A 25,159-nucleotide genomic window follows, 5' to 3' on the forward strand; every position below is an offset into this window, starting at 1 on the left:
CCCCCTGACCTTTGGGGCGTTGCACCCCTCTCTGTCAAGATAACCCACTACTAGGTTAATGAATAGCGAAAACAGAGTGAGTGCCAAAAATGCACCCCTGCCCGACTCCACACCTGATCTTGAAGGGCTCTGTCAGCTGCCCCTCATCCCTCCACCTGACCTGGGCCATATTATCTACATGTAGTCTTCTCAGAATATCCAGTAGATCATCGGGGATCCCTATCACAGCCAGCACCTTCTAAAGTTTGCCCCATGGTACCAGGTCAAAGGATGTCCGCAGATCCACAAATGCTACTGTTTGCCCCGTTTATTGCCACTTTTCTCCCAAAAATGCCGATAAAATGGAAAACCTGGTCCAGTTTACTAATATTAGCATGAAACCCCGCCTGAAAATCAGACAAAATATTTCCTTCTGTGATCCACTCCTGGAGGCACGCCAATATTTGTTTACAGAATATCTTCTAGAGAGAATCTATCAAGCCGATAACTACCAGGGATGGCCATGTTCCCCTTTTTGAAAATTGGTATAGTCTCCAGTAGCTTTCAGAAAGAGGGAATCTCCATACCCGAAGTGATGGCATTAGACAGGATGATAATATACACACCCCACACTTCTGGATGTTCCCTATATAGATCATTGGGATCCTGCTGGGCCTGGAGCTCTTGCTAAACCTTATAAACCACACCACAACTCTAGTGGCTGCACACAAACTGCGATAGAGTGGTAGTGGAGGGGGAGGGCAACAAGGGTACCAGCCTCTTGTACTGAAGAACTCTTATGCACACCACACACAGTCAAGGCGAAGCATGGGGCTCAGACCTAACGCCCCACAGGATTTACACAGGATAAAGCTGTGTTAAGGATTTTTTATTCATTACTATTTTTATGCATTTTTGAATGTGCAGAATGTGGTATTACACTGGAGTACGCACTATTATAGTACTGTTCTTCTTTAAACACGGTTTCTATGATGCATGGAAGTATTTTCCTGACCCTTGTTAACTGGGCCTCAATTTGGGCCTATCTCCCATATTTTTTAAAAATGGATGTCACTCTTGCTTTCTCCCTGCACATTTCACTGTTTATTTCTGTAGCTCACAGCCAAGTAGAATCATATTTATTTTCATTTTCATTGTTCATTCTTTTCTCAATGATTCTTCCCCAGCTCAGTCACCAAACTGTATCCTTGTCCAAGGTCCTTGCTTTAGTTTACTATTCATTCGTAATAGTTCACTATTGTTCATGTATCTAGTTTGTTCCACCATCTCTGGGTGGCATCAGTATAGAGTGGGCAGAATACTTATTCATGTAGTGGGCTAGTGCTTATGTGCTAAGACAATATGACACTGAATAGAATGGTGCTCTGATTTGCTATGAATATAACATATTTGATCATACCACGAGGATGCTACAGTTTTGGTAATTTCATATGTGAAAATAATGTATAAAACCCCTATATTTTAGTGGTGAGTCAGATATCTTTCTTATGCTGCTAGGGATGCTGTCAAATTGTCTCTTGATTTTGCTCCCCACTTGGGACTTAGAATATTTTTGATTTTGCACTTTTCTGCAATGCCCTGTTTGCTGAGAGTCTTCATGGCATTGACTCTGTATCACCTTCATTTTTAATTTTGTAATAAAACCCTTTAACAGTTTTGCTGATCTATAACTCAGTTATTGAGTGAGTCCTTTTTACTTAATCTACTGTGATTCTAAATTTAGATATGTTGGGAAGTTCCTTACTTTAGGGACATGTTGCCTCATAAAATTTGAGGTTTAACACAGTCTTATCAAATTGTTGGCGTTCTTTTGAGGTAAATTATAGGGTGTCAAAATTGTGATGTCCACTCTGGCTTCAATGGGAGATTGTTTTAGCACTGTGATACAGGTAAAAAAGCCTGTACCCGATAAATAGTAATTGGGAAAATCGTGCCCAATTGCCACAGTAATTGCCAGTTCTTCAGGGCATGCTGACCTGAAGATTTCACCAGCGTATAGCTGGTCAAATGTGTGTGTGTGGCAAAGCGAGGAGGGTTGACTGAGAATGTAGTATTCCTACATTCCTCGTAAATCTCAGTTTGACTGGAAACTGTAACTGTTTCCCACAGCAGAAATACTAAAGGGTCGGACAGAAGGGGAATTAATTGAGGTACGTTATTACCCTGATTATATGACATCGGAAAAGTGTCCATGTTTTTAACCTAACAAAAGCCTTCAAAATAATTTTTTTAATCTCTTTCTAAAAGTATGCACCTTTCATGAAGTTTTTATGTAGTCAAGGATATATATATATATATATATTGTTTTTTTAAACCTTTATAATTTTCAATTGAAAAACATCTCGGTCAATGAACATACAGATCAGCATGCACAGAGATCATGTGGGCAAATATACAGCAAATCATGTCTCGTATCCGGCTTCCCCATGTTATCTATTGCCAATGGGCCTCCTCTAAACGACAGCGTAGTACAGTACACACTACCGCCCCGTTGTCCACCTGACTGCATGAAGCGTTCCCCCGATTGTTCAATCAGGCCCTAGGAGGAGAACGCGCTCTCTCCACCGCTCTGCCCCCCGTGGGCCACACCGATATGCAGCGGCAGCAGTAGGTTCCGCCGTGCCGCCCACCCGGATAGGGCCCAGTCTCCTCTCCAGCGTCGCCTCTCACAGTAGTCGTTCTACGCCGTCAGCAGTAGCTCGCTGCAGGTCTCTTTAGCACAGCATCTGGCACTTGCAGGCTTCTTAAGCGTGATCCCCCTTCTCAGTGGTGCAGAGCACGTTCATAGGAGACACATTTCAGGCCCCGCATATCGCCAGCATCTCAGGGCAGCCGCCGCACACCCATCCAGCAGTGTGCATAGCCCGGGCAGGATGTCAGGCACCAGTGAAGAATGATGTCTATCACAGAGTCTATGGCATGCGAACCTCACTGTCAGAAGCTGTTTCTAGAACTGCACCATGCCATTCACTTAGACATAAGCCGGTCGTCACAGCTCAGCGCGCCATTTCATGCTCGCCTCGGTCAGCATGTCGGGCGCCAATAACCAGTTCCTTACTTCGCCCGCAGCGAGCCGCCTTCCCTCAGGCCCAGTCGTCTCCGATGAATGCACCCAGGAGAGCCGCCGCTACCAGCAACCGCAGTTTCTGCTGCCTCACAGCGGCAAAGGCGTCCATTTCGCGCCCGCCTCTCTACCTCAGATCGCGACGGCGCTCCTGCGCGTCTATCCTGGCTTCGTAGTGCCGTGTTCAGGTTATATCTCCCCGCTCGGGGCTTGCATTAGGTCGGAGCTTGACCGCGCTGGCAGCGGAGCTCCCCCGCCGCCGCTGTCGTTTGCCATAGTTTTCAGCCTCCCCCATCAGCTCTTGCGGCGCCTTCAGCTCCGCTGGGTCAGTCCACGCTCGTACCTTGCTGTCTCAAGCCCGTCAGTCAATGGGGGACTCCAAGCCCGCAGCCGCGACTTTTACCGTCTTGCAGGGTCTCTCTACACCTCGCGATGACCGATCCGTCATCCGATTGAGGTGCTCCAGCCGAGGATGTACAGATTTCCTCTCCTCTGCAATCACCTGACGAGCGAGGCCCATGCGCCACGTGGGTGCCGCGGTCTCACGTAGATCGCTTCTTCCCAGGTCCGGCCTCCGGCCGGAGATATCTCGCTGTCGGTGAAATTCTCAGTCGCCGCTTTCCGGCTTCCCACTGCTCCGCCACCACTAAAACTCGCCCTGGCGGAGCAGCAACGCCACAGCCATCGTTTCTGCACGATTGCACTCCAAAGTTGGCATGTAAGAAGGATTATTTATTGGATTTTAAACACCGGACTGCGGGAGCTTCACCGCAAGGCAGCCATTCCGCACTTGCGCCACCTAGCGCCCCCTCTATGTAGTCAAGCATATTCAAGAAAATCCACTACTTTAGAGCCCCTAACGTGAGTCTGGCTTGAAATAATACCATGAGACACTTTTCTTTTATTGATATTTCAGCTACCCTCATCTTGATAAGAGCTTGCTGCAGCTGTCACTTGTTAATTTTTCCTTTGCTAAGAAGGAATACTGCTAATCAAAATATATAGTTGCCACGGACATATCTTGAAACTGCAACATATCTAATTTTAAAAAAAATGTATATTCCATATATTTACTCTGACAGTTCACGTCTAGTTTGCCGAGGTGGTCAATGTTTATTTTTTTAGGTCGAGCCATGGCAGCGCATGGGCGGCTCTGCGAGGCATGCTGTATTGAGGTAGGGACTTGAAGCCCCGCCCACTCTCCGCCTACATTTTTATTTGGCTTGTGGTTTTGTCCACTGTAAGCTGTGGCTGTTCATTGGTCAAAAAGCGAAGTCGTCCCTACTTAGTACCACCTTGTCTCATTTGTAACCTCCCATGGCGACACCTCCTGTTACGTGTGTTGTTACTCGGTAGGCTTTAATTACAGCCTCTGAGTACTCTTTTCTCAAATAGCGTTGCCCTGCCCGCTGGAAACGTTCTCTCCTAATGCTTTAAAAAAAGGATTATAGCACACATTTGCAATGCAATAGGTCTTGCATTTGCGAGGAGTTTAACCTATTAGCATTGTAAATGACAATGCCTTTTATCTGTTTTGAAAACAACACATAAATAAATGACATTGTCCTTTACAATACCAACACCTCAAACTCTCTTAAATGCTAGACCTTTTGCATTGCCAATGCTTGTTCTATTACTGCATACAGCCTGGAGCTTTTGAAAGGCCAGTAAGGATGGGACCCGGTTTCACATCTAGGACGTCCTAGCATGCGACAGACCCTTCTTCAGCCACACTGCATTGTATGTTGAACACTAACTGTGCACTAATCTTAACAAATGAAAACCACCATGTTTAGAAATAACAAATGTACGAAGTGCCTAAAATATAGTTTGCTCCTACTCTTAACAAAACATTAAGTGGAGATCTCATGTGCTACATTTATTTACACGATCTGTGGACCTGGGCAGTTTGCTGAACTTTAAGCCCTGAATATGATATGGTATTAATTATTTGCTTCTTCTACCACGTTCCCCTTAATACAACACTCTCAAGACTGATAGTGAATACAGCTAAGATGTTCCTTAATTGGTGCGTATTTCAGTGACTTCCAGAAGATTTAGCTGTGCATTTTCAGTCTTCTTGTTTTGCTACAGTGCCCCAGAGAGCATTGCAAGCTTCAATTTGCAATATTCTTTCATGAGTGTAAGTATTTCTGGAAAAGTAATACCTTGAATGAGTAGCCTTACTTGAATTATTTATTTTGTATTCTTTTTTACAAGTATGTACTCAAGCTGCTCTGTGACTTGAAAAGGATGGCCTTGTTTCTTACAGGCCGATTTCTGTGTAGATATGTTCTCCTATTCAAGTTCTTTATTATTTTTTCTAGAGTTCCACTTGTCTGCCAACCACAACATTTTCGAGGAATGTGAATGACCTGAAAGCTCAGGTAGGGTAGCCTTCTCATGGCATGTCTTTGTCAAGGTTTTCAATTTACATTGTCAATATCTAAGTTCTGCTGCAGTGTATTAGCAAGTTTTATTTACGGGGGCAGTGGAAAGGTTTCTGCATTTTCATTTACTCTCTGTTGAATGCATTTTATATTCGTCTATGTTATGCAGTTTATTGAACATGTTCTGTCCCTCATCCATCTAGTGTGCGTTTGCTCAGTTGTGAATACGCTGAGACGGCAATATGTACTCCATGCACTTCGCGTTTCACAAATAAGATCTTGTCGACCGGCCATCATGCAACTATTGAACTGCAATTCGCTTCAGACCACTTGCAGGGCAACCACATTTTTGCAGAAAGTCAGCTCTTTATTGTCTAAATCAAACACATAGAGCCAACACGTATGTATTTTGCACATGATTTTCAAACAGGAGACAGACGACTGTGAACTCCTAGAAATCAATTTGTTTTAAAATTGACAATGCACATGATACCGCACAGGAATCTGAGATCTTGTAACACCTTGTATATATCTGCACACTTTTCGTAAACAAATATAACCAAACACAATATTGCACACGTTTTTAGCAACAGGATAAAGGAAGCCAAAAATAATTGAGTAATAACCTGTGTATCGATCAATGTTGACTAATTCTGATCTTTGGGGAACAGCCATATCCTCCTCTTTTCTACTCTACAGGCATACGCAATTTATATTGCATCCATTTTAGTTCTTATGTGTTGTGCTAAAAGTCGTAAGTCGTGTCTTATTTTGAAACCTTAACTTTATAATTTACTAGTAAGAAATCGTGCTTGCTTTCAAAGTAAAATACTTGTGGCGTCTGTAGATTCCTGAAACCCATGGCCCCTCATCTGACAATATTGATCGTTCATTAACGTTTTTGGAAAGAAGTACTTTTTGAGACTAATTGTTGAATGGCAAAATGATTAAACCGTGATATTTACAGGGCAATTCCAGGCAATTTACAACACACCAGTGCACTTGACCACCTTTTGTTTGTTGCCTTTTGTACTCTCCCAAAGTATTTCATTTTGTGGTTATCTGTGCTTACCATAATTGGGCTGTGAATTACGAACCTTATTTTTCATTTGGATTTCCCAATAGTTAACATTTCGTGGCCGTCTTCAGTGTATATGCAGAACATGTACCAAATCTAGCAATATACACTGGGAAGCACGTGTCGAGTTTTGTGCTGATCCAGGATATCTGTTTGGGGATTCCTAATGTTGTGACACCACATATTTGGAAATTTCCTTTAATCTCTGGTTGAATTTTCAAAAGAGGATAGATTGGAGCAGTGCTTCTTTTAGTTTTATGGGGACTATAACTTAACTGATCACAACATAATGTTGGATATTAGTGGGCAAATGGTTTGCATATGTTCTTAAACTAAGGCTTGAGTACATGAGCCCGATGATGAGGGTGATGCTTTGAGTCCCATAACTCAAGGTACAACATTTAGGAGGACTCAATTCCTTTAAGTGGATTTTCTATTGGATACATCTTCCACTGATCCTCACTTTATGAATGCTTCTTCCCGGCTTTAGAGCAGTCCGAAAAACTTTTTCCCCAAACAATGAGTTTTCAGAGCCACCCAATGGCACCATTCCGCTCCAGTCACAATTCGTACTTTAGACCCGAAGCCACCAGAGTCCTATAGGTGCTTTGATGTCAGTTCTAGTTTTTTGTACCTCCTCAACGTAGTTTGGAGCTCTCTTTTGTTAGAATGTGACTAGGTCAGATGTCTCCCCCCAAAGGGCCTACGGTTTTAACCCTTGCAGGCCGTGCCAGAGGAGTTTGTCAAAGGGGGTCCAAAAGGGATGACTGTATGTGGTGTCTGGGGGGGACTTGACACCAAGGCCTATGACTCTTGCACCTCTGTTCAACTGAAGGCCTTCAGGGAGCAGGAGTCCAAGTTATTTTTTACTAACACCCACAGGGAGATTCACAAGTTGACTCCCTCTTCAAAAGGCAAGTCATCTTCGGGGAACATTCTCTTTTTTAAAGAAAAACATATTTTTATTGGTTTTATAAAGCATGGTGCGTTGTTGTGACGCCGCAACAATTAGTACATTGATACATGATTCTCATATTTCGTCCACAGATGGTGACAACGGTGACATAACACCTGTTGACGAAAACATACAAATGATAACCCTTTATGAGCATTAGCATTTCGAGAATCAATCCTTCGCTCTGGCTGTTACAATCATACATTGTCCAGTGTCCAGTAAGTCGAATGTGAAACATAACTTTTCTTAACTACCCACCCCCCACCCACTTGTCTGGCTCACCCCATGATAGTAAGATTATGACCTGGAGCTATACCTTTTGCTGACATACGTGTCATGTGATCCATCAGGGCGCCATTTACAAATAAAGCCCCAACTGTAGAGACCCCTTCCTATGTCCAACGGAGAATACTCCGTCTGGTGATTAGTCCTGTTGTGGTGGGAAGTCCGAGTAAGTGAATGTTAGAGGCGTAGAGGAGGCATTGCCTAGTATATTGTAAGGCCCTTTTCCTGTAGGAGAACGCTAATCGCAGCAGCAGGGGGGGTGTCAGGGGGTATCTTGTTCCGTGGCAATAGCAGGGTATGCAGGGTGCCCCGGCTCAGGGATTGTGGCATGTAGCCGATTACGTGCAAGTTGTGGCCTGAAAGCCAGTACGATGGCCATTTTAGTTGGCTAGCCAGGCAGTAAGCGCGGAAATCCGGCACTCCTAGGCCTCCTTCGTCTGGCCGCAGCTGTTGCTTGGCCAGCCCCATTCTTCGGTGTCCTTTCCCCCAAATGAGGCCCGATAATAGGGAATCCAGTACCTTAAAAATAGAGGCGGGGAACAGAACCGGCAGGTTTGTAAAAAAAATATAAACGTTGCGGGAGAACCACCATCTTCGAGATGGCTATTCTGCCCATCACTGAGAGGGGCAGAGATACCAAGAAGGAAACCTGAGCGCATAGCGCTCTGACCGCTCTCATTAAATTGCCCTCTATCAAATCTTGTGGGGTTCTATATATTTGGATATACCCAGGTATTTGAAGGTATGTAGGGCGACTGCTAGGGTGAACCGTCCGAAGTTAATAGTTTCAGGGCGCTCTCCCGGGTGAAAAAAGAATGCGTGTGATTTCTTCTCATTATTGGCAAGCCCTGATATATGTTCAAATTGCTGGAAAATGCTCGGAATAGGTTCTAGGTCCTCTGTCAGGTCATGGGTGTATAAAATAAGGTTGTTGGCGTATGCTGATAGTACATGCGCTGAGCCTCCCAGCTGGATTCCCTTTGCCTCTGCCTGCCTCCGGAGTTTGATTGCGAGGGTTCTAGAGCCAGCACGAATAGTAGTGGCGACAGGAGGCAGCCTTGCCTCCTGCCTCTGCCCACTGGATAGGGTCGTGAAATATGGGAATCCGTACGGACACGTGCTGTGGGTGCCATGTATAGGAGCTTGACCCAGCCCATGTATCCCGGTGGGATGCCGAATTTGTCCATAGCCACTGTCATGTACTAGAGTGTTTAAGGCTTGGCGCAGATCAAAGGAGATACACCCAGCCTCTCGGAAGCCATTGGGGGCAGCTTTCATGACGTAATGTAGTCATCTGATGTTCAGAAAAGTGCTACGGGCAGGGACAAAACCGCACTGATCGGAATAAATCAGCTTTGGTATGTAAGGAAGCAGTCGGCGGGCTAGGATCTTGCTAAGGATTTTGTATTCCGTGGCTAAGAGAGACAGCAGGCGGTAGCCCGACATATCCCGTGGGTTTCTGCCTAGTTTGGGGATGGAGGTAACCAGTGCCTGCATGGTGGAGAGAGGGAGGTTACCGGTATCGTGGGCTGTTTGGTATAAGCATTCCAGATGTGGCATTCATTTATCTGAGAAGGTATCGAAGAACTCCGCCGGTAGTCCATCCAGGCCCAAGGTCTGATTGCGGGGAAGTTATTGGATGGCCTCTTTGATTTCTGGTGATGGGGCCGGATAAGTCCTCCTGGGCAGCCTCCGTGAGTTTGGGGTAGGGTAGGTTATCTAGGAAGGTAGCTATGGGTTCTGTTATTATGTTATTAGGGGCATGGTTTAGTATCTCGTAATATTCTCAGAAGGCCAGATTTATTTCGTGTTGTGTGTTTACTATGGTGCCGTCCGGGAGGGCCACGTCGTGTATCGGGGTGGGGGGATGCGCCTCTCGTATCAATCGTGCGAGCAGTGCTCCAGATGCATCTGCATCCGCATTTTTGTGTTGGGAGAATGACTGGTAATCTATCACTCGGAGCCGCTCCAAGAGTTCAGCATGTCATATACGCTCTGTCTGCAGAGCCTCTTTTTTCGAGAGGTTATTGCTCGCTTCTTAGTCTAGTGTGTTTAGAGTGGCTTCCAATTCTTTTAGGTAATTGTGGATCTCTTGTCTGGCTTCCGCAGTGGCGCCGATAGCAGCGCCTCTGATCACGATCTTAAACTCTCTATAAGGCGTGAGGAGGCTGAATTGGTGTTCTCCATGAAATAATTCATGATTGTCGACGCCATAGTGTCTCGGAAGACTGCGTCCTCCAACATCTGTGGCCACAGCCTCCAAGTGGGAACAGGAGTAGGGGTTCATCCCCATGATAAAGTGACCTCCAGCAGGTTATGATCTGAGAGGGTCATAACCAGGTATGTGGTGTGTAACACTTGAGATGTGATGGAGAGGGAGCAGAATACTGTATCGAGCCGGGTATGCAGCTGGTGGGGCGGGGAATAGGAGTATTCACAAATATACTGGTTTTTGAGGCGCCATACAACACCAAGCGACCAGCCCGCCGCCCTTGTCCGTAAATGTTCTGCTTGTTCGATTGAGGTGGCTCCCTGAATGGGGGGATGGGAGCGGTCCAGGTGGACGTCCAGGATAGCATTATAATCTCCTCCCAACACCCATGGGTAGCCCACCCAGTCCGCCAACACCGCGTTGATGTCTGTTAAAGATTTGTTGTGCTCGTAATTTAGAGCATATATGCTGCTGATGACTGTCTGCCATCTAGTATGCCAAGGGCCATAACATACCTGCCCTGGGTGTCTCTGCGCTGGTCAAGGGCCACAATCGGAACCCTGTGTCTTACCTATATGACTGTTCCCCTTGCATAGGTGGAGAATGATGTGGTGAATACTTGGCCTCTCCATTTTTTGCGGAGTTTAACTGCCTCAGAGTCTGTGAGGTGCGACTCCTGTATCAGGGCAATCTGTGCTTTCGGCCTGTTCAATTGGGCATGAATCCTGTGACGCCTATGCACCGATCCCATCCCCCTGATGTTCCAGGTGATTATGGTATATTTACCCAGTGTGGCCATGTGTGTGTTTGTTCGGTTCTATGGTCTACTCGGGGTCATGTAACGGGTGGAGTATGAGGCGTGATGCGTGGTGAGTAACAGTAATTCCCAATACTAGGACTAGCTCACAAACTATGCTGGTCCATACATTATACACAACTTTGTGAACTTTCTTTCGGTTTTGATATGCATTCGCTGCAGGGGGGGTGGTTCCTATGTCCTGCATTGTGCATTAGGTGATGTGGTGCTACCTGGTTGACAGGACCCTGAATTATTCATAAGTGTTTGGGAGAAGCTGGGGGGAGGGAGAGAAACTTGAACATAATCCATACATTATTTCTTCACAGTGAAGTAGTACGACATTCTTTTCAAGGGATATCCCCGCCCAGGATCGTTGTCAACCAAACAGGTCTTTTACTGTCTGTGGAGTAATCGAACGAAACAGAGCAACGCTGCTCTCTAAGTCTGAATTCACGATGTTGTCGTCTGAGTGCTCTGATGATAAAGAGGGATCGTGGTTTCTGATGGCGGCGGCGCCAACTCTTTACTCTGTAAAGCCTGTTCTGGTGAGGGGCTTTTGGCTTTGTGTTTATGGGTCGATCTGTTGCAGCATGTTTTTTATCCTGTTGTCATCCGTGGTTCGTGGCTTGGTCTCTGCGATAAGCCCTCCAGTGTTTGGGAGGGAAAGGTGATCTCCAGCCAGTCATTTGCAGCCTCCTGGCTGTCGAAGAAGCAAGCCTTCTGGTCATGAATGATCTTCATGCGGGCCAGGAACAGTAGAGCGTATTTAAGATTCGGGGCTATGAGTTTCTTTTTCAGGGATTGATATGAGACTCTTTGCCATTGGACCAGAACTGTGTAGTCCGGTTAGAGTGATATTTGGTGATTTTCGCACTGTATTGGGGCTTTCTCCCTGGCCTTTTGAAGCAGGGTGTCTCGGTCCTGTAATTGAGTATGCGGGCTATCATTGGGCGCGGAGGGGCCCCAGTTGTCGGTCTTCCAGTGGGGATTCTATGCGCCCTCTCCACGCAAATGAAGTCAGATAAACCCTCCTGGGCTACGTGGTCTAGCAGCCATTGTTCTACAAAAGCGTGTGGCATTGGGTCCTTCTGAATGTTCCAGCAGGCCTATTATGCGAACATTATTCCGCCGTGCCCTGCCCTCTGCGTCCAGCCCTTCCCGGGAGGCCTGCCAATTGCTGTTGCATTTGTGATAATTGTCCCAAGAGCACCTTGTGCTGTGGCATAAGTCCGACCGAGTCTGCTTATTGTTTTTCACCAAAGAGGATAGTTTATCGTGATCCACTTTAAGGAGCGTGAAACCAGTGGTAAGGGAGCCTATTTGTTGCCCTATGGATTTCTGCGACTGCCATACCTCCTGCAGTATGAGTCCATATTGGTCGGTGGGATGCAGTTTATTGAGGGTGTTTGGGTGGTGGTGTCCGAGTCATCTAGCGTCTGAGAGCCCACTGATGTCGACTCTGGTGCTTTTCCCTTTGTACGTCCCATGACGGAATATCCGGTGAGTTGCGTCCAGGGATGCTGTGCCAGCAGGTGAGTGGGCAATGGGAGTGGCCGGCCAGTGCGATCTGACCTGCATGACCGTCCCCATCTGGGTCACACTTGTGGTCCCAGGAAGGAAGCCCAGGTCAGCCACAGGCGCGGGGAAAAGATGTCACCAGTCTGGCAAGTTTGGCGGCGGGCCGGTTGCTTCAAACTGCCCTGCGTGTTGGTCTATTCCAGTGCCGGGGGGGACCAGGAGGCAGTCCGCAAAAGGCAACCAAAACAGGGGCTTACAGCGAAGGGGCCCCAGGCCTCAGTCTGTCAATAGATCAGGGTGGTGCAATAGGTCGGCTTGTGGAAGAGAGAGCCTCAGCTGGCAGGATTAGGCCCTCAACAGGCCAGTGTGTTGTGGACTCTGGGCCCACTGGTTGGGTGTTTGCCTCACTGTTGATGCTTCAGGCACCCGGGGAGGCCCGCGGTGTGGGAGGTTCAGTGCTCAGTTGGCTCACGGCTCAGGAGGCCTCAGTTTCTGCAGTGCGGCCGCTATGAGGGGGAAGGGCGAAGGGGCCCCCTCAGGTCCGGGTGCTATCTTCACTGCCGGTTCAGGACTCAGTCCACCTCACGTAGATAAACTTGTCGCCGGACAGTCCAGGCCATCGGCGCCACCCCCTGGCTGCCAGTACAGGAGCCTTCGTCCCCCGAGAGCAGTGCTGGTCACCTGCTCAGTGCGCCAGGCACAGAGCGTGCGTAGCTAGCTTCCATGCTCACTTGCGGATTTTGTGGCTTCGGGGTCTGTCGCACCGCCACCGTCAAATCCCCTTGATTATTGGGTCCTGACGCAGAGCTCTGCTAGATTACAGCCGTCATGTTCGGTGGTTAGCCACTTTGGGGAACATTCTCTTAAGAGATTGTCAGAAACACAAAAATGCTGATGAAAGAAGAAATCATCTTTTCCCAAAGAAGCAGTCTAGTTCCTGAGACTGTTCAACATTTTGATGGCGCTCTCTGATTACAGACTCTTTCTCCATGTCAGGTGACCTAGTTTCCAAAAGTATAAAACTAGAGTTACCTGGTTCTTCAGCTAACCTGGCAAAGATCAGGTCTTTCTAGATAAAGATGCTGGATCTTTTTAGGACTGCTCCGCAACCCTCTGGACCACTCTGGATGGTCAGTCTGTTCCTGTGGGCTTGGCTACTCTACTGGTCCCAATACCAACACTACCCAGCACCTAAGAAAAAGTTGAAAATAGCTTAAATACTATCCCCTGTTTATTTCGGTCCTTTACAGTGCCGCTTTTGAAGACGGTAACAGCTCGGCCCAAAGAGTTGACTCCAGCTCTTGCCAAAGAGCCAATAGGGGAGCTTATTATCTGAGTGACAAAGGAGAAAAACTGAGTTAATTTGAAAAATAACCCTATTGTGAGCATCTTCCCTGGGCCCAAAGGTTTGCCCACTCAAAGATTTTTGGTTCAAATTCAGATACATTAGCTTGGGAGGACAATGACAATGGCTGGATGAAGGAGGATGGTGCAGAAGCTGATCAACTCCTGCCACCTTCCACTATTGATACTGATCTCTACCTGAACTTACCGAATTGCCAGTTGCTAAGGTACTTCGGAGAAGGTTTTATCTATAACTACAGTTGTTTGAAAGACGGAAGAAGCCATGACATTTATTTTATGCTCTGCTGAACTTGAATCTAACATTATGATTGAAATCTTGCACCATTGTCAGTGGCATAACCCTTGCTTCCATTTAATTAGGTCTTCTTGGATCCTTTCATGGCTACAAGAGTCATGGTTGCATAGGACAGTCCACAATCAGGTTGCGAAGTGACATAGTCCTGCTACGGGTGACCTGTACTTCTTGAGCTGTCACCTGAGTGTCTGGTTGTTGAAACATCATCATGAAACCAGAATGCCAGAGCCTTTTATGTGGCTTTCCTTGACAAGGAAATTCAAGAAGCATGACTCCTTGGGTAATAAAACAATTCTCCCCAACTGTTTGTCCCTTTTCAATGCTAATGTCCCTTGTCTTTTAGAATGATACCTGTAGGAAGCTGGACTTCTTTGCAGATTTCCCCCCATCTTTTGCCCTCATTTGAACTGCTAGATGCTTGTTTTTCGACTCTGATAGTACACTGAAGCCTGCTAACCAGGCTCCAGTGCCAGTGTTCTCTCCCTTAACAATGAAATGTCTAATTGTAACCCAATTGGCAAGTACTTTAGCATCCTTGTAGTTCCCTGGTAAATGGTACCTATGGTACCCAGAGCATGGGTACTAAAGAGGGACCCTGCAGCCTTAGGGTGACCAACCGTTCGTAAATTTCATGGACCATCTGTAATTTGGACCTCACGTCCATTGTCCATGAGGATCCCTTTTACGGACGCCTTTTGTCCGTAATTTTGGGCATTGCAGGGAACAGCACTGTTCCCCTGAATGAAGCCTCAACTACCTGATGGGGCCGCCTCGCACTCCTCCTCAGAGCACAAGAGCAGCCCCACCCTGCCCTTTGTCATTCTGTATGCGGCTGATTACCACATACAGAATGACAATGGGCCAGTCTGGGCTGCAAAGCATGTGATGGGCCTCCTCCATCCTCTGTCTAGGGCAGGGCATTCTATCACACAGAAGAAATGTGCAAAAACGCCAATGCTGCTACATGAGAATCCAATTAAAGAAAAGAAGCTGGTGAAAGAAGTTAAAAAGAATGGGCTAGAGTTCTTTCACAGTCTCGTCATTTTAGAACTGATGCATTTTCAATATTATATTCAAGGAAGCCATGATTTCTGCTTTTTTATAAAGCCAATAGTTTTTGTTTGCTGCAGGTGTCACGTTACTTGTTGTGTTATTTATCTGGATACAATGACAGAAGAGGCAAAATACTAGTTGGGCGGTACACTATACTTAGCACAGATTTCTAGCTTAGGTGTTTTAAGCCACGCCCTTAATTACATCGAACACCCCCTTTGGAGAGACCCCCCAGGTTTTTTTTATCCCTCTTACAGCCCTGGAAACAACACCATGTCAGTCACTTCATGGCCTGGCACTGTGCATCATGCATGACTTCCACTTTTTCAGATTGCCTATGTGCAAGGGCATAGTGAACCATACCCCACACCCCACCCCTTGCTTTAGGAACTACAGCAAGGGTGAAATTCTTGATGGGCCTCTTCTCTCTGCACCTCTGCAGACAAAAGCTCAGCTCATAATTATTATGAAAAGGTGGGCGAGTGAGTAAGTGAAGTGAAGTGAAGGGATGGCTGGATGGCTGGATAGATTAGTGAAAGGGTTTGGGCGAGTGAGTAAGTGAAGGGATGCGTGGATGGCTGGATAGATTAGTGAAAGGGTGAATGGATGACTGAAAGGGTGAATGGATGGATAATGAGAGCAAGGATGGATGATGAGTGCGTGGAAGGATGGATGAGAGAAAAGGTAAATAGATGTATGGGTGGATGGGTAGATGGATGGGTAAAAGGGTGGATGGATGAGTGAAATGATGGATGGATGGATGGATGAGTGAAAGAGTGGATGATGGGCGAGTGAATGGGTGGATGGATAAGTGAAATGATGGATGGATGGATTGATGAATTGATAAGTGAAAGGGTGAATGGATGGACAAATTAGTGAAAGGGTGGATGTAAGGATGGATGAGTGAGTGAAAGGGAGGGTAGATGGATAAAAGGATAGATAGATGAGTGAAGTAGTGAAAGGGTGGATGGATGAGTGATAGGGTCAATGGATGGATTCATGTGTGGATGAGTAGATGGATGGGTGGAAGGAAGGATGGGTAAGTGAAAGGGAGGATGGATGACTGAAAGGGTGAATGGGTGGAAGGATGAGTGACTGTGCGGGTGGATGAGCAAGTTAAAGGATGGCTGGATGGGTGAAAAGCTAAAAGGCTGGATGATGAGCAAGTGAAAGGATGGCTGGATGGGTGAAAGGCTAAAAGGCTGTATGGATGAGTGAATGAATGGATGGGTGGAAGAGTGGGTGGATGAGTGTACCGATGGATAGCGTGAAAGGGTGGATGGATGGATAACGGATGAATGAATGAAAGGAGGGATGGATGAGTGAAATGATGGATTGAAGGATACATGATGGATAGGTTTGCAAATGGTTGAATATGTTTGGATATGGATGGGCTTAATTATATACTAATGCGTGACTTCCTCTGATGTGTCTGTAAAACTTACCTTTTGTCCCAAATTTTTGTCGTGAATTTTTACCCTTTGCCCTGAATGTTTACACTCACCGTCCTGAATTTGCACCCATGCCGGTTGGTCACCCTATGCAGCATGTCTTATGCTACCCAAAGGGACCCCCACAGAAATTACATGCAAACTGCCAATTTAGGATGCGTGAAAGGGTGCAAGCTGTTCTGAAAACACAACATTGCACAATGCCTGTGTGCAGTGCCAAAATACACTGCAGGTACTATATGTAAGTCACCTCTCCAGCAAGCCCTAAGAGCCCTAAGGCAGGGTGCATTATAGCACATGTGAGAACATATCTGCAGGAGCAAATATGCCCTTGTGCTGTCTAGCTCAATTACTAGTTGGTACAAGTGAACAGGGTAGCCATCTTAAGTATATGTACTGGGCCCTGGTCATTACGAGTTCCCCAGCTACAGGATGACTTCACTGAAAATACTGGTGTTTGGTATCAAACAACTTGTCTTAATAAATCTGTACTGATGCCAGTACTAGATTTACATCCACCCAGAGGGCACTTCAGAGGTGCCCCCTGAAACCTTACTAGTCTTCTGGTGTGCTGGCTGACTGGATCCTTCCTGCCTGACTGCCACCACAGATGCATTTCTGTCCCCCTGCAGTTGAGAGCCCACGATCTCCGAGGCCAGAAACAATTGCTGCTCCAGAGGAAGGTGTTCACACCTCCTCCAGCAGGCTGGCTAGGGATTTAACTTATCAAGGTCAGGAGCTTCAAAGCCCCTGCTGCCCTTGATATATGACCCCCGGCTTCCCCCCAGACCTGGGAGATGCCACCCCCTGCCCTGAGACCCATTTGCCACTAGGACAGATGGGAAATTAACTATGCAAGGAGGCGTTGTGCACTACCAGGCCAGTCAAACCCCTAAGGTGGGCTGCCTGATTTGCTCCATGAAAGAAGGTTCCGCTGTAAGAAAGTGGTTCTGTATATACTGCACCAAAGTAAGGTTCAGTGTGTAGAGTTCAACAGTCCCCAGAGGTTTGGCAGAGGTTCAAGTTAGATACAACCTTACTCTCTAAAGTGGTAGCTTGGTCGAGCAGTAAGGCAGTATCAGAGCACAGTGTAAAGCATTTGATGTACACACTGTCAGCAAATGGTCTCACACACTCAAGAACTGAACGCTAGGCCAATTGGTTTGTAGGTAAAAATATATTGTTGTTTTATTTTAGAACCACAAGTAGGTATAAAAATACCTTCTCAGAATGAGATGCTCTAGTGGTATACTTTCAATAAGCAATAGACTTTTCAGTGCAATAGATACAATTGTTGCAATATGCAACACAATCCTAACACAATAATAACATTGAGCTCAATGGCAATTTTAAGCAAACTGCAATAACAATTACTTTGCGTATGTTTTTCTTACTCAGGGCTGGATCCTGGATTTAGCCCTGGAGCATCTCCTGTACACAGTTGAAAGAAATTGTTTATAGTAAACAGGCGATTTTTAAGGAATATTTGTAAGTTGCAAAAATCGACACTTAGAAGAATTTCTGGTGAAAGCCAGGCAATGTTATCCTATGGGAGAAAATCAGGTTATCTGAAAATCACAGTTGTAATTACTTTTAAGGGTCAGTGCTGGGCACCAAGATCTAGCACTGGGATCTATCCCATCATCATCATGGTGCTGTGGAGTTCGTAATGTCGACCTCCCAGCACCATATACTCTTAATGGCAACACTGCACTTACAGGGCTCAGGAGTGGACCTGGGCACTGTAGGGGTACAGGGCTCATGCACCTGTACCCTCACCACTGGCATAGGACACCCAGCTAGAGGGGTGACTGATGTATGCCAGGGAAGTGGTTTGTGGGCATGGCACACAGGGATGTGTGCCATGTCGTCTCTTTGTTTTGTTCTGCACCCAGACACTCAGCCAGCAAAGGCAGTGTGTGTGTGTGTCAGGGTACAGGGTCTTTAAGGGTGGCACAATAAGTGCTGCAGCCCTTTGGGGCCTTCTCTGGTCACTGTGCCCTGGGTACCTATGGTACCATTTACCAGGGGCTGACGTGGCCAGAGATGCCAATTGGGTTTAGGCTTCAATGCAGTTTTTGGGAAGGAACACAGGCCCTGGGCACCTGATTGGCAGGAGCCCAGGGCACACTCAGTCAAAGTACATCAGCAATTCAGCAAAAAGTGGGGGCATACCATGCAAGAAAGATGGCACTTTCTCACATCCACCATTTTGATTTTGGTGGAATTAGAAACTCTGGGATAGGGTTATGCCCACTCCCCACTGGAAGTGGTCATATATGGGGCATAGGGACCCCAAGGGTAAGTAGCCTATTGACTACAACCCTTCTCCCCTTAACACCCCTAAATTCAGTATTTAGGTAGCCTCCTGAGACCAGGAACACAGATTCATCTGTCTGAAAAGAGAATAAAGAAGAGCCGAAGATGCAAGAACTGCGGACTTCTGGTGTACTTGGCACCAAACTCTGCCTGCTCCTGTCCCGACAATCACAACAACCCAACTCGTCCTGCAGCTGAGCATCCTCAAAAACCCTCGGAGGAGCTCTAGCACTTCACCAAGCCATCAGCATTTCCCTTGAAGTTGAGAATCTACTTGCCTGCAGGTACCAACCACAGCGTCTGGTTCACTCTTCTGCTGTTCACCGCGTCCACTGACACAGCAGCCGACTAGGAGAGGGTCACCATGCTCCAGGAGGTCTGATCAGTCTCCTCACCAAGTGTGAAATTGCCGGAACCAAACGGAGCTGCCCTATGCCAATACCCGGGGTACCGGACCCCTTGCAGCAACAAAAGCTTGTTTGAGTCCAATCCAGACTCCAACACCGAAACGACCGACCAGCCGATAAAGGACATCAGCATCGCAGAGGCCAGCAGTGAGAGTGGGCCAGCTGTCTTGTTTTGCTCTCTGCAGATCTAACAGAGAACCGTGAGTGCCTTTGACTCATGGGCCCAGCCGACCAAAACCCTTTGCATCTGGCCATCTGATTAGGTGGCGCCCCTCACCCATCAGACACACAGCGTGTGTGAGCTCGTGTGTAGGGGGCTCTATGCCATTTGGCGACCAGTGCTTCTTTACGTAGCGGATGATAGCTGCGTGTAACATAAAAGGGTAGCACGGAACTCCTTGTTCCCTAGCGAAATTCTCATAGTCCATCAGGTCGCCATTTACGAACAAAGCCCCAACTGTAGAGACCCCTTCCTGTGTCCAACGGAGAATACACCGTTTGGTGATTAGTCCTGTTGTGGTGGGAAGTCACAGTAAGGGTTCTGAGGGGTAGTGTCATGTCTGTGCTTGTTTTGTTTGATTATGTCATACTAGTATCGAGACTTGTTTCATTTATGCATATGAATTTATGCGAGGGGCGCTAAAACCTTCAATACATTTTTTATTTTAAAAAAAAAAAAATACCCTTAATTGGTTTCAAGTTTCTTCTCGAGTGTGTGTCTCATTTATTGACTCTGTGTCCAACAATTGCTTAACATTACCCTCTGATAAGCCTAAACCGCAAGCCCACATTTCCACAAAAGAGAGTATTTGGGATTATTACCTTAAACCCTGTAAGTCAATAAGGGTCGGCTGGACTTTCTACATAGTGAACCCCTTTTTGGTACACTACATAAAGGGCCAGCTTCCTACAATACCTTAATCTTTATGAGAACTGGCATCCTTTAGTTATCAACTTGCCAGACTACAGGAACAAAACATGTTCTGACTTGGTGAATGATGACCTGCATCTAAACTGATCCTAAAGCATGGCGTTGATTCTGCAGACATTGTTGCTCGGTCTATGGGTGTCTTGCTGCATTTGCATGCCTGGATGCATTCCACTAGATTATTGCGAGGTGTTCGGGTGATTATTAGCGACATGACGGAGAACAGCTATTCAGAAGGCTGATTACTCCTTGGAATGCTTTAAGAATAGTAGGGTTGTGGGTCACGCTAGAACTCTGGTCTCCCATGCATGGCAATTCCACCAGCAGTAGTGGACGTTATGTGGTTATTCTCAGGTTGTGCAGCCTTCACAAAGGCAGCCATCTTAACCCCTTCAAACACCACTGTATAGCTCTTTTCATGGCATGGTTGGATGTATGTGTGTTGCCGAGCAATAGCAGCAGATCCAGTCCCTACTATCCTGTGCAGGCTCTGCCACTTCAAACCCATCTGACTTTTGACCCTGCTACATCACCTTCTGATGGGAGGAAGGGTCTCCCATTTTGACACTATTTGGGAGGAAATCGCAGCTGACTGCTTGGTTGCTCAGCAGATTGGCCAGGGCTATGCCCTTCCATTCCTATTCTCCTTTCGAGACCATGCCGTCCCTGCTCATAGACTCACACCCCGACCCTAGAGGCAGGAGTCTTTGCCTTGCTGGACAAGGGTGTCGTGGAGGGGGTATATCTGGATTTTACTCCTTTTACTTTGTGGTCCCCTAGAATCCCTAGCTCAGATCTCTGCCTTCTAAACCTAGTCATCTGGCAGGACAAATTCTAGATGCTGTTCCTGAGCCAGGTCCTTTTGTTTCTGGGAAATCAGTTAGCATCCCTGAACCTCCAGGACTCCTACATTTAACTTCCGATTTTTCTCACCAACAGGCCCTAATTGAGGTTCAAGATGGGGGCCAAAAACTGTCAGTTGGTGGCCCTCGCTTTCAGATCTGATGATAGTCTCAAGAGTCTGGAGGAAGGGTGGAGGCAGTATTGGCAGCCTCGCTGCAGTGGTTGAGAGTACACTTATTGTGCTTGGATGACTCACTGGTTGAGATGGAGTGCCATAGACTGGTGCTGGAACATCTCCAGCATACGATGATTCTGGGCTTTACTATAATTGTGAAGGAGTCTCTCCTCCCTTGAGAACAGAGATTTTATTGGGGCGGTGCTCAACACAGTCCTTATGAAAGCATTTTTACTTCTCAGGGGATTGGGGATTTCCTCGGGATGATTCTGATGTCTTATTCAAGCTTGGATCCAGGACCTGCAGTTTTTGCAACTGCTAAATAAAGCCTATGCATCCCACTGGTGCTTTATCCCAGGTGCTGGGTGAGAGCCTTCCAAAGCGGTATGAGGAGGAGTTGGCTGCAACACAGGTGCAGGCTCTCTGCTTGAGTGCAGATCTTCTGGCTGAAGCACCGGAATATGCACTGGTGGATGGACCCGTCCAACAATTACAAACGTGGCTTATTCTCCCCCTGCAGGATCAGGCTACTATGATGGTGGATATGTTCTTGGTGTTCCTCTGGGGAACTTGATGCTGTGGGGTCTTTGGTCTGGGTTGGAACAGCACCTGCAAATAAATGGTGGGTGATTCGTCTTGCTCGAAAGGCCTTTCTTCCTTCCTTGGCATGGGGGAACATCCAGATTCTGTCACACAACACCACTACAGTCCATTATATTTGACAAACGGGGCAGTTGGAGTCACAGCCCCTATATTGGAAGATGATTCTCCTGTGGACATGGGCACAGCAACGGCGAGGGAGGGGCTGCTATCAATGGCCCACTTGCAGGCTACCTAACTCTGAAAGCGTATGGCCTTAGTCATTTCTTACTGGAAGACCATAAGTGGGACCTACACAGTAATGCAGGTGATCATTTGTACAATCAAGGTTTCATTTTAGTTAATCTCTTTCCCATGACTTGGAACAGTACGTGTCCTCACTTTTGGTACACACATGCCTACAGGTTCAACTGGTCTTGGGTCTACTATACATGTTCCTGCCAATAACTGTTCTGTCCAATGTACTCAAATTGTGGGAGGATCAGACGTAGGTGGTTTTGATCGTTCTAAATGGAGTGTGAAGGACCTGATACTCTGATCTGTTCACACTCTGCATTCAGCCATCTCTTCCCTTCCCACACATCAGACTTGGTCTTGCAGCAGGATGGTCAGGGCTTCCACCCCATTTCCAAGACTGCTACTGGACAAATGAAGATTGAGTTGTGCCTACTAGAACCCTTTCAGTTCAAATACCCTTCATATTTTTGGCAGGTTAAATTGTTCCTTTGCACTGGTCTATCCCATTTTACCTAAGGTAGTTTCTTCATCCCATACGGGTAAGTCTTTCTTTCTCCCTGTGCCTCCAACAAAGGAGGAGGAATATCTGCACAAACTGGTGCCCAGGTGGGCTCTCTGGTACATCATAGATCACACAAAACAGGAGAAAGTTGATGACCAGCTCTTTGTGCATTTTGCTTAAGCTAAAAAGGGCAATGCAGTTACCATTTGTGCCAGTTCGCAGTGGACCATCCTCTATATCATGATCTGCTATGCCCTGTCGAAAAAAGATCCTCTGTAGGGCATTGGTGCTCACTTTACTGGGACCATGACTGAGTCTCATTTGCTAGCATCTGTTCGGCTGTTACGTGGTCGTCTGTGCAGAATATCAAAACATCTCTGCTTCTTGCCTCAGGTTCTTTGCCTGCGGACTTGGTGTTTAATAGTATGATGTGGAACTAGTTCCATTTCATTTTGAAAAAGCTCGCTCAGGCATTTAGATAAACAGCTTTTTGGGTGATAACTGTCCTAGTGATTGCAGGGTGCCTCAGTGTTTCCCCTTGTCCCTGGTGTTGTTTAACCTATATGTTCAGCCCTTGCTGAACCTCATCTGCTCATTTTAATGATACACAGATTGTGCTCCAGTTGCCCCTATAAGAGCTTGCTGGGTTCTGCTTCCAATTTGCGTGATTTTGTGGATGCCTTCCATCAACGGATGGGCCGCCCATAATTAAAGCATAATGCTGATAAAATACGAAGCTGTTACTGGAAAGGGAGAAGCATCGCTGGACAACAGTATGCTACCTTCCTACCATGGCAACCCATCAGTTCCGGCAGGCTAAACAGATAGGCTACATCACATTCAAAACTATGTTGTGAGATGTTATCTTCTAGGAATCTTCATTGGTTGTCTATGGAACAGGACTAGTTTTAAAACCCTGTGCGTGACTCACAAATGTTTTTACACTTTAACCCTCATAACATAGGTAAGCATCTGAAGCACTATTGTCCACACTGATCCCTGTGATCCTCTGAACAATCTCTTTTACACGATTTGGGAATAAACAGAGCTAGTATTGAAGGGCCGTTATTCCATTTTAGGGCTCCTGAACTATGGATTTACCTTGTAATTTCCTTAAGACAAACTCGTTGGTAATTTGTATGTAATCACTAATGTATTAAAGTCTATAACGGAATCATTCATTGATTTAGCAATCCAAATGTTTTATTTCTCATGACCTTCGTTCCAAAGATAGATTATTTTTGCAAACCTTTGTTAACTAGAATTAATTATAATAATTATAATATAATTATTAAACCAAGTAACTGAAAAATAAGAAAGATCAATAGGGTATTACTTGCAAATTAGTACTTTGTTTAGCATGTTTTGAGCATCAAATTAATTAGAATTTTGAGAGCATACCAACTGTACACATATAACACATCTTTGAAAGAAATTTTTGAATGAGATTTTGCATGCCTACCTGTCTAGAAGGAATATTTCATTTGTAATTCCTTAAGAGGGAACAACTGTGTCTAAAAGAGAAATTATAATAATATATTCCAAAATAATTAAATTAAATCTAAAATATTAGCCCTCCGACAACTCATGTCTCTTTAAATTGGATAAAACTAACTAAGGGCATTTTTTATTCCACAAAAAGTAATTCAAATACTCTCTATCGTGTTTGAACGCATATTTAGGAATTTTGAAGTGTGACACTCTAAAATAAAGCTAATTTCAGATGTTTTATGTTGATCACCTAGAGTCTTCCTCACTGTGATAGAGATAGATATTAGTTGAAGATTAACTGTTCATATTTTCGGAAAATCATATACCTAAATATATATTTGTTTCTTGAGCTCTATTGAAAGTCTTTTGAAAATCTGATCTTCAAACGTGTTTCATACATGGGGCATTGGGGGTAATACCACAATTGTATTAGAAATTAACTTGTATTTAGAGAAATTAGAATAAAGCTGTAACCCCTCCATGAAGGTGGAGAGTTGGGAGTCTGGAGTCAGGATGTTCTGGTAATGATATTTTATTGAGCATATCAAATGCAATTGTATAACTTCTAATTTATAAGCTGTAAATTAAATAAAGGTAGCAAGGACTATTAGTAAAAACACTAAAATTTCAGGTAGAACATAAGATGGTAACTAGTTAAGGAATTTATGTCCAAAACAAAACCAAATAAATGTTTAAATAAAAATGACGAATTCTGTCAAATGCTATTTCACTTTCCAAAGAGACATAAGCTAAGGAGATGTTAGTGCAAGAAGCATTAAGAATTCAATTTGCAAGGGGGGTGCTAAAGGTCTGGCTACCGACATGCCTGCACCTTTGTGAGGCTCACGTTTTGGAGGGCATCTGCCGCCAGAATCCTCTGCTCTAGTATGTCTCATCATACCAAAATTGTAATGATTGCCCCTCCCCCATTGGATGATATGGGGCACTGGACCTTTTGAACCCAGGATGCTGCTGAAACTGTATTGCCAGTCATCACAGCTGGATCAGCATTGTGCCCGCGGGGCCTAAATCGGCTCGTGAGCCAGACCTTTGGACGGTTGTGCTGGTGGCCTGGGTGACCGTGGTCTGGGGACTGGAACCTCAGAGATTGTGGGGACTGCTGCTGGCACAGCAGCAGATTGGGTCTCCACGCCAGGCGAGGCAGCCTGGAGATGGGATCACTGCTCCAGCC

The 25,159-nt window shown here is 45.9% G+C and overlaps 1 protein-coding gene across 4 annotated transcripts in view; it reads left to right on the forward strand.

Moving 5' to 3' along the window:
- LOC146798974 (uncharacterized) overlaps nucleotides 1-25,159 on the forward strand; it is a 384,553-nt gene that overhangs the window by 252,868 nt on the left and 106,526 nt on the right. For all 4 annotated transcript variants that reach the window (XM_085628024.1, XM_085628026.1, XM_085628027.1 and 1 more), the window contains one exon: nucleotides 5,392-5,451. In XM_085628024.1, the coding sequence (XP_085484150.1) occupies nucleotides 5,392-5,451 (60 nt within the window). The remainder of the gene's footprint in view (nucleotides 1-5,391; nucleotides 5,452-25,159) is intronic.

This window comes from Triturus cristatus, chromosome 9 (assembly GCF_964204655.1).
Source record: "Triturus cristatus chromosome 9, aTriCri1.1, whole genome shotgun sequence".
NCBI classification, from domain to species: domain Eukaryota; kingdom Metazoa; phylum Chordata; class Amphibia; order Caudata; family Salamandridae; genus Triturus; species Triturus cristatus.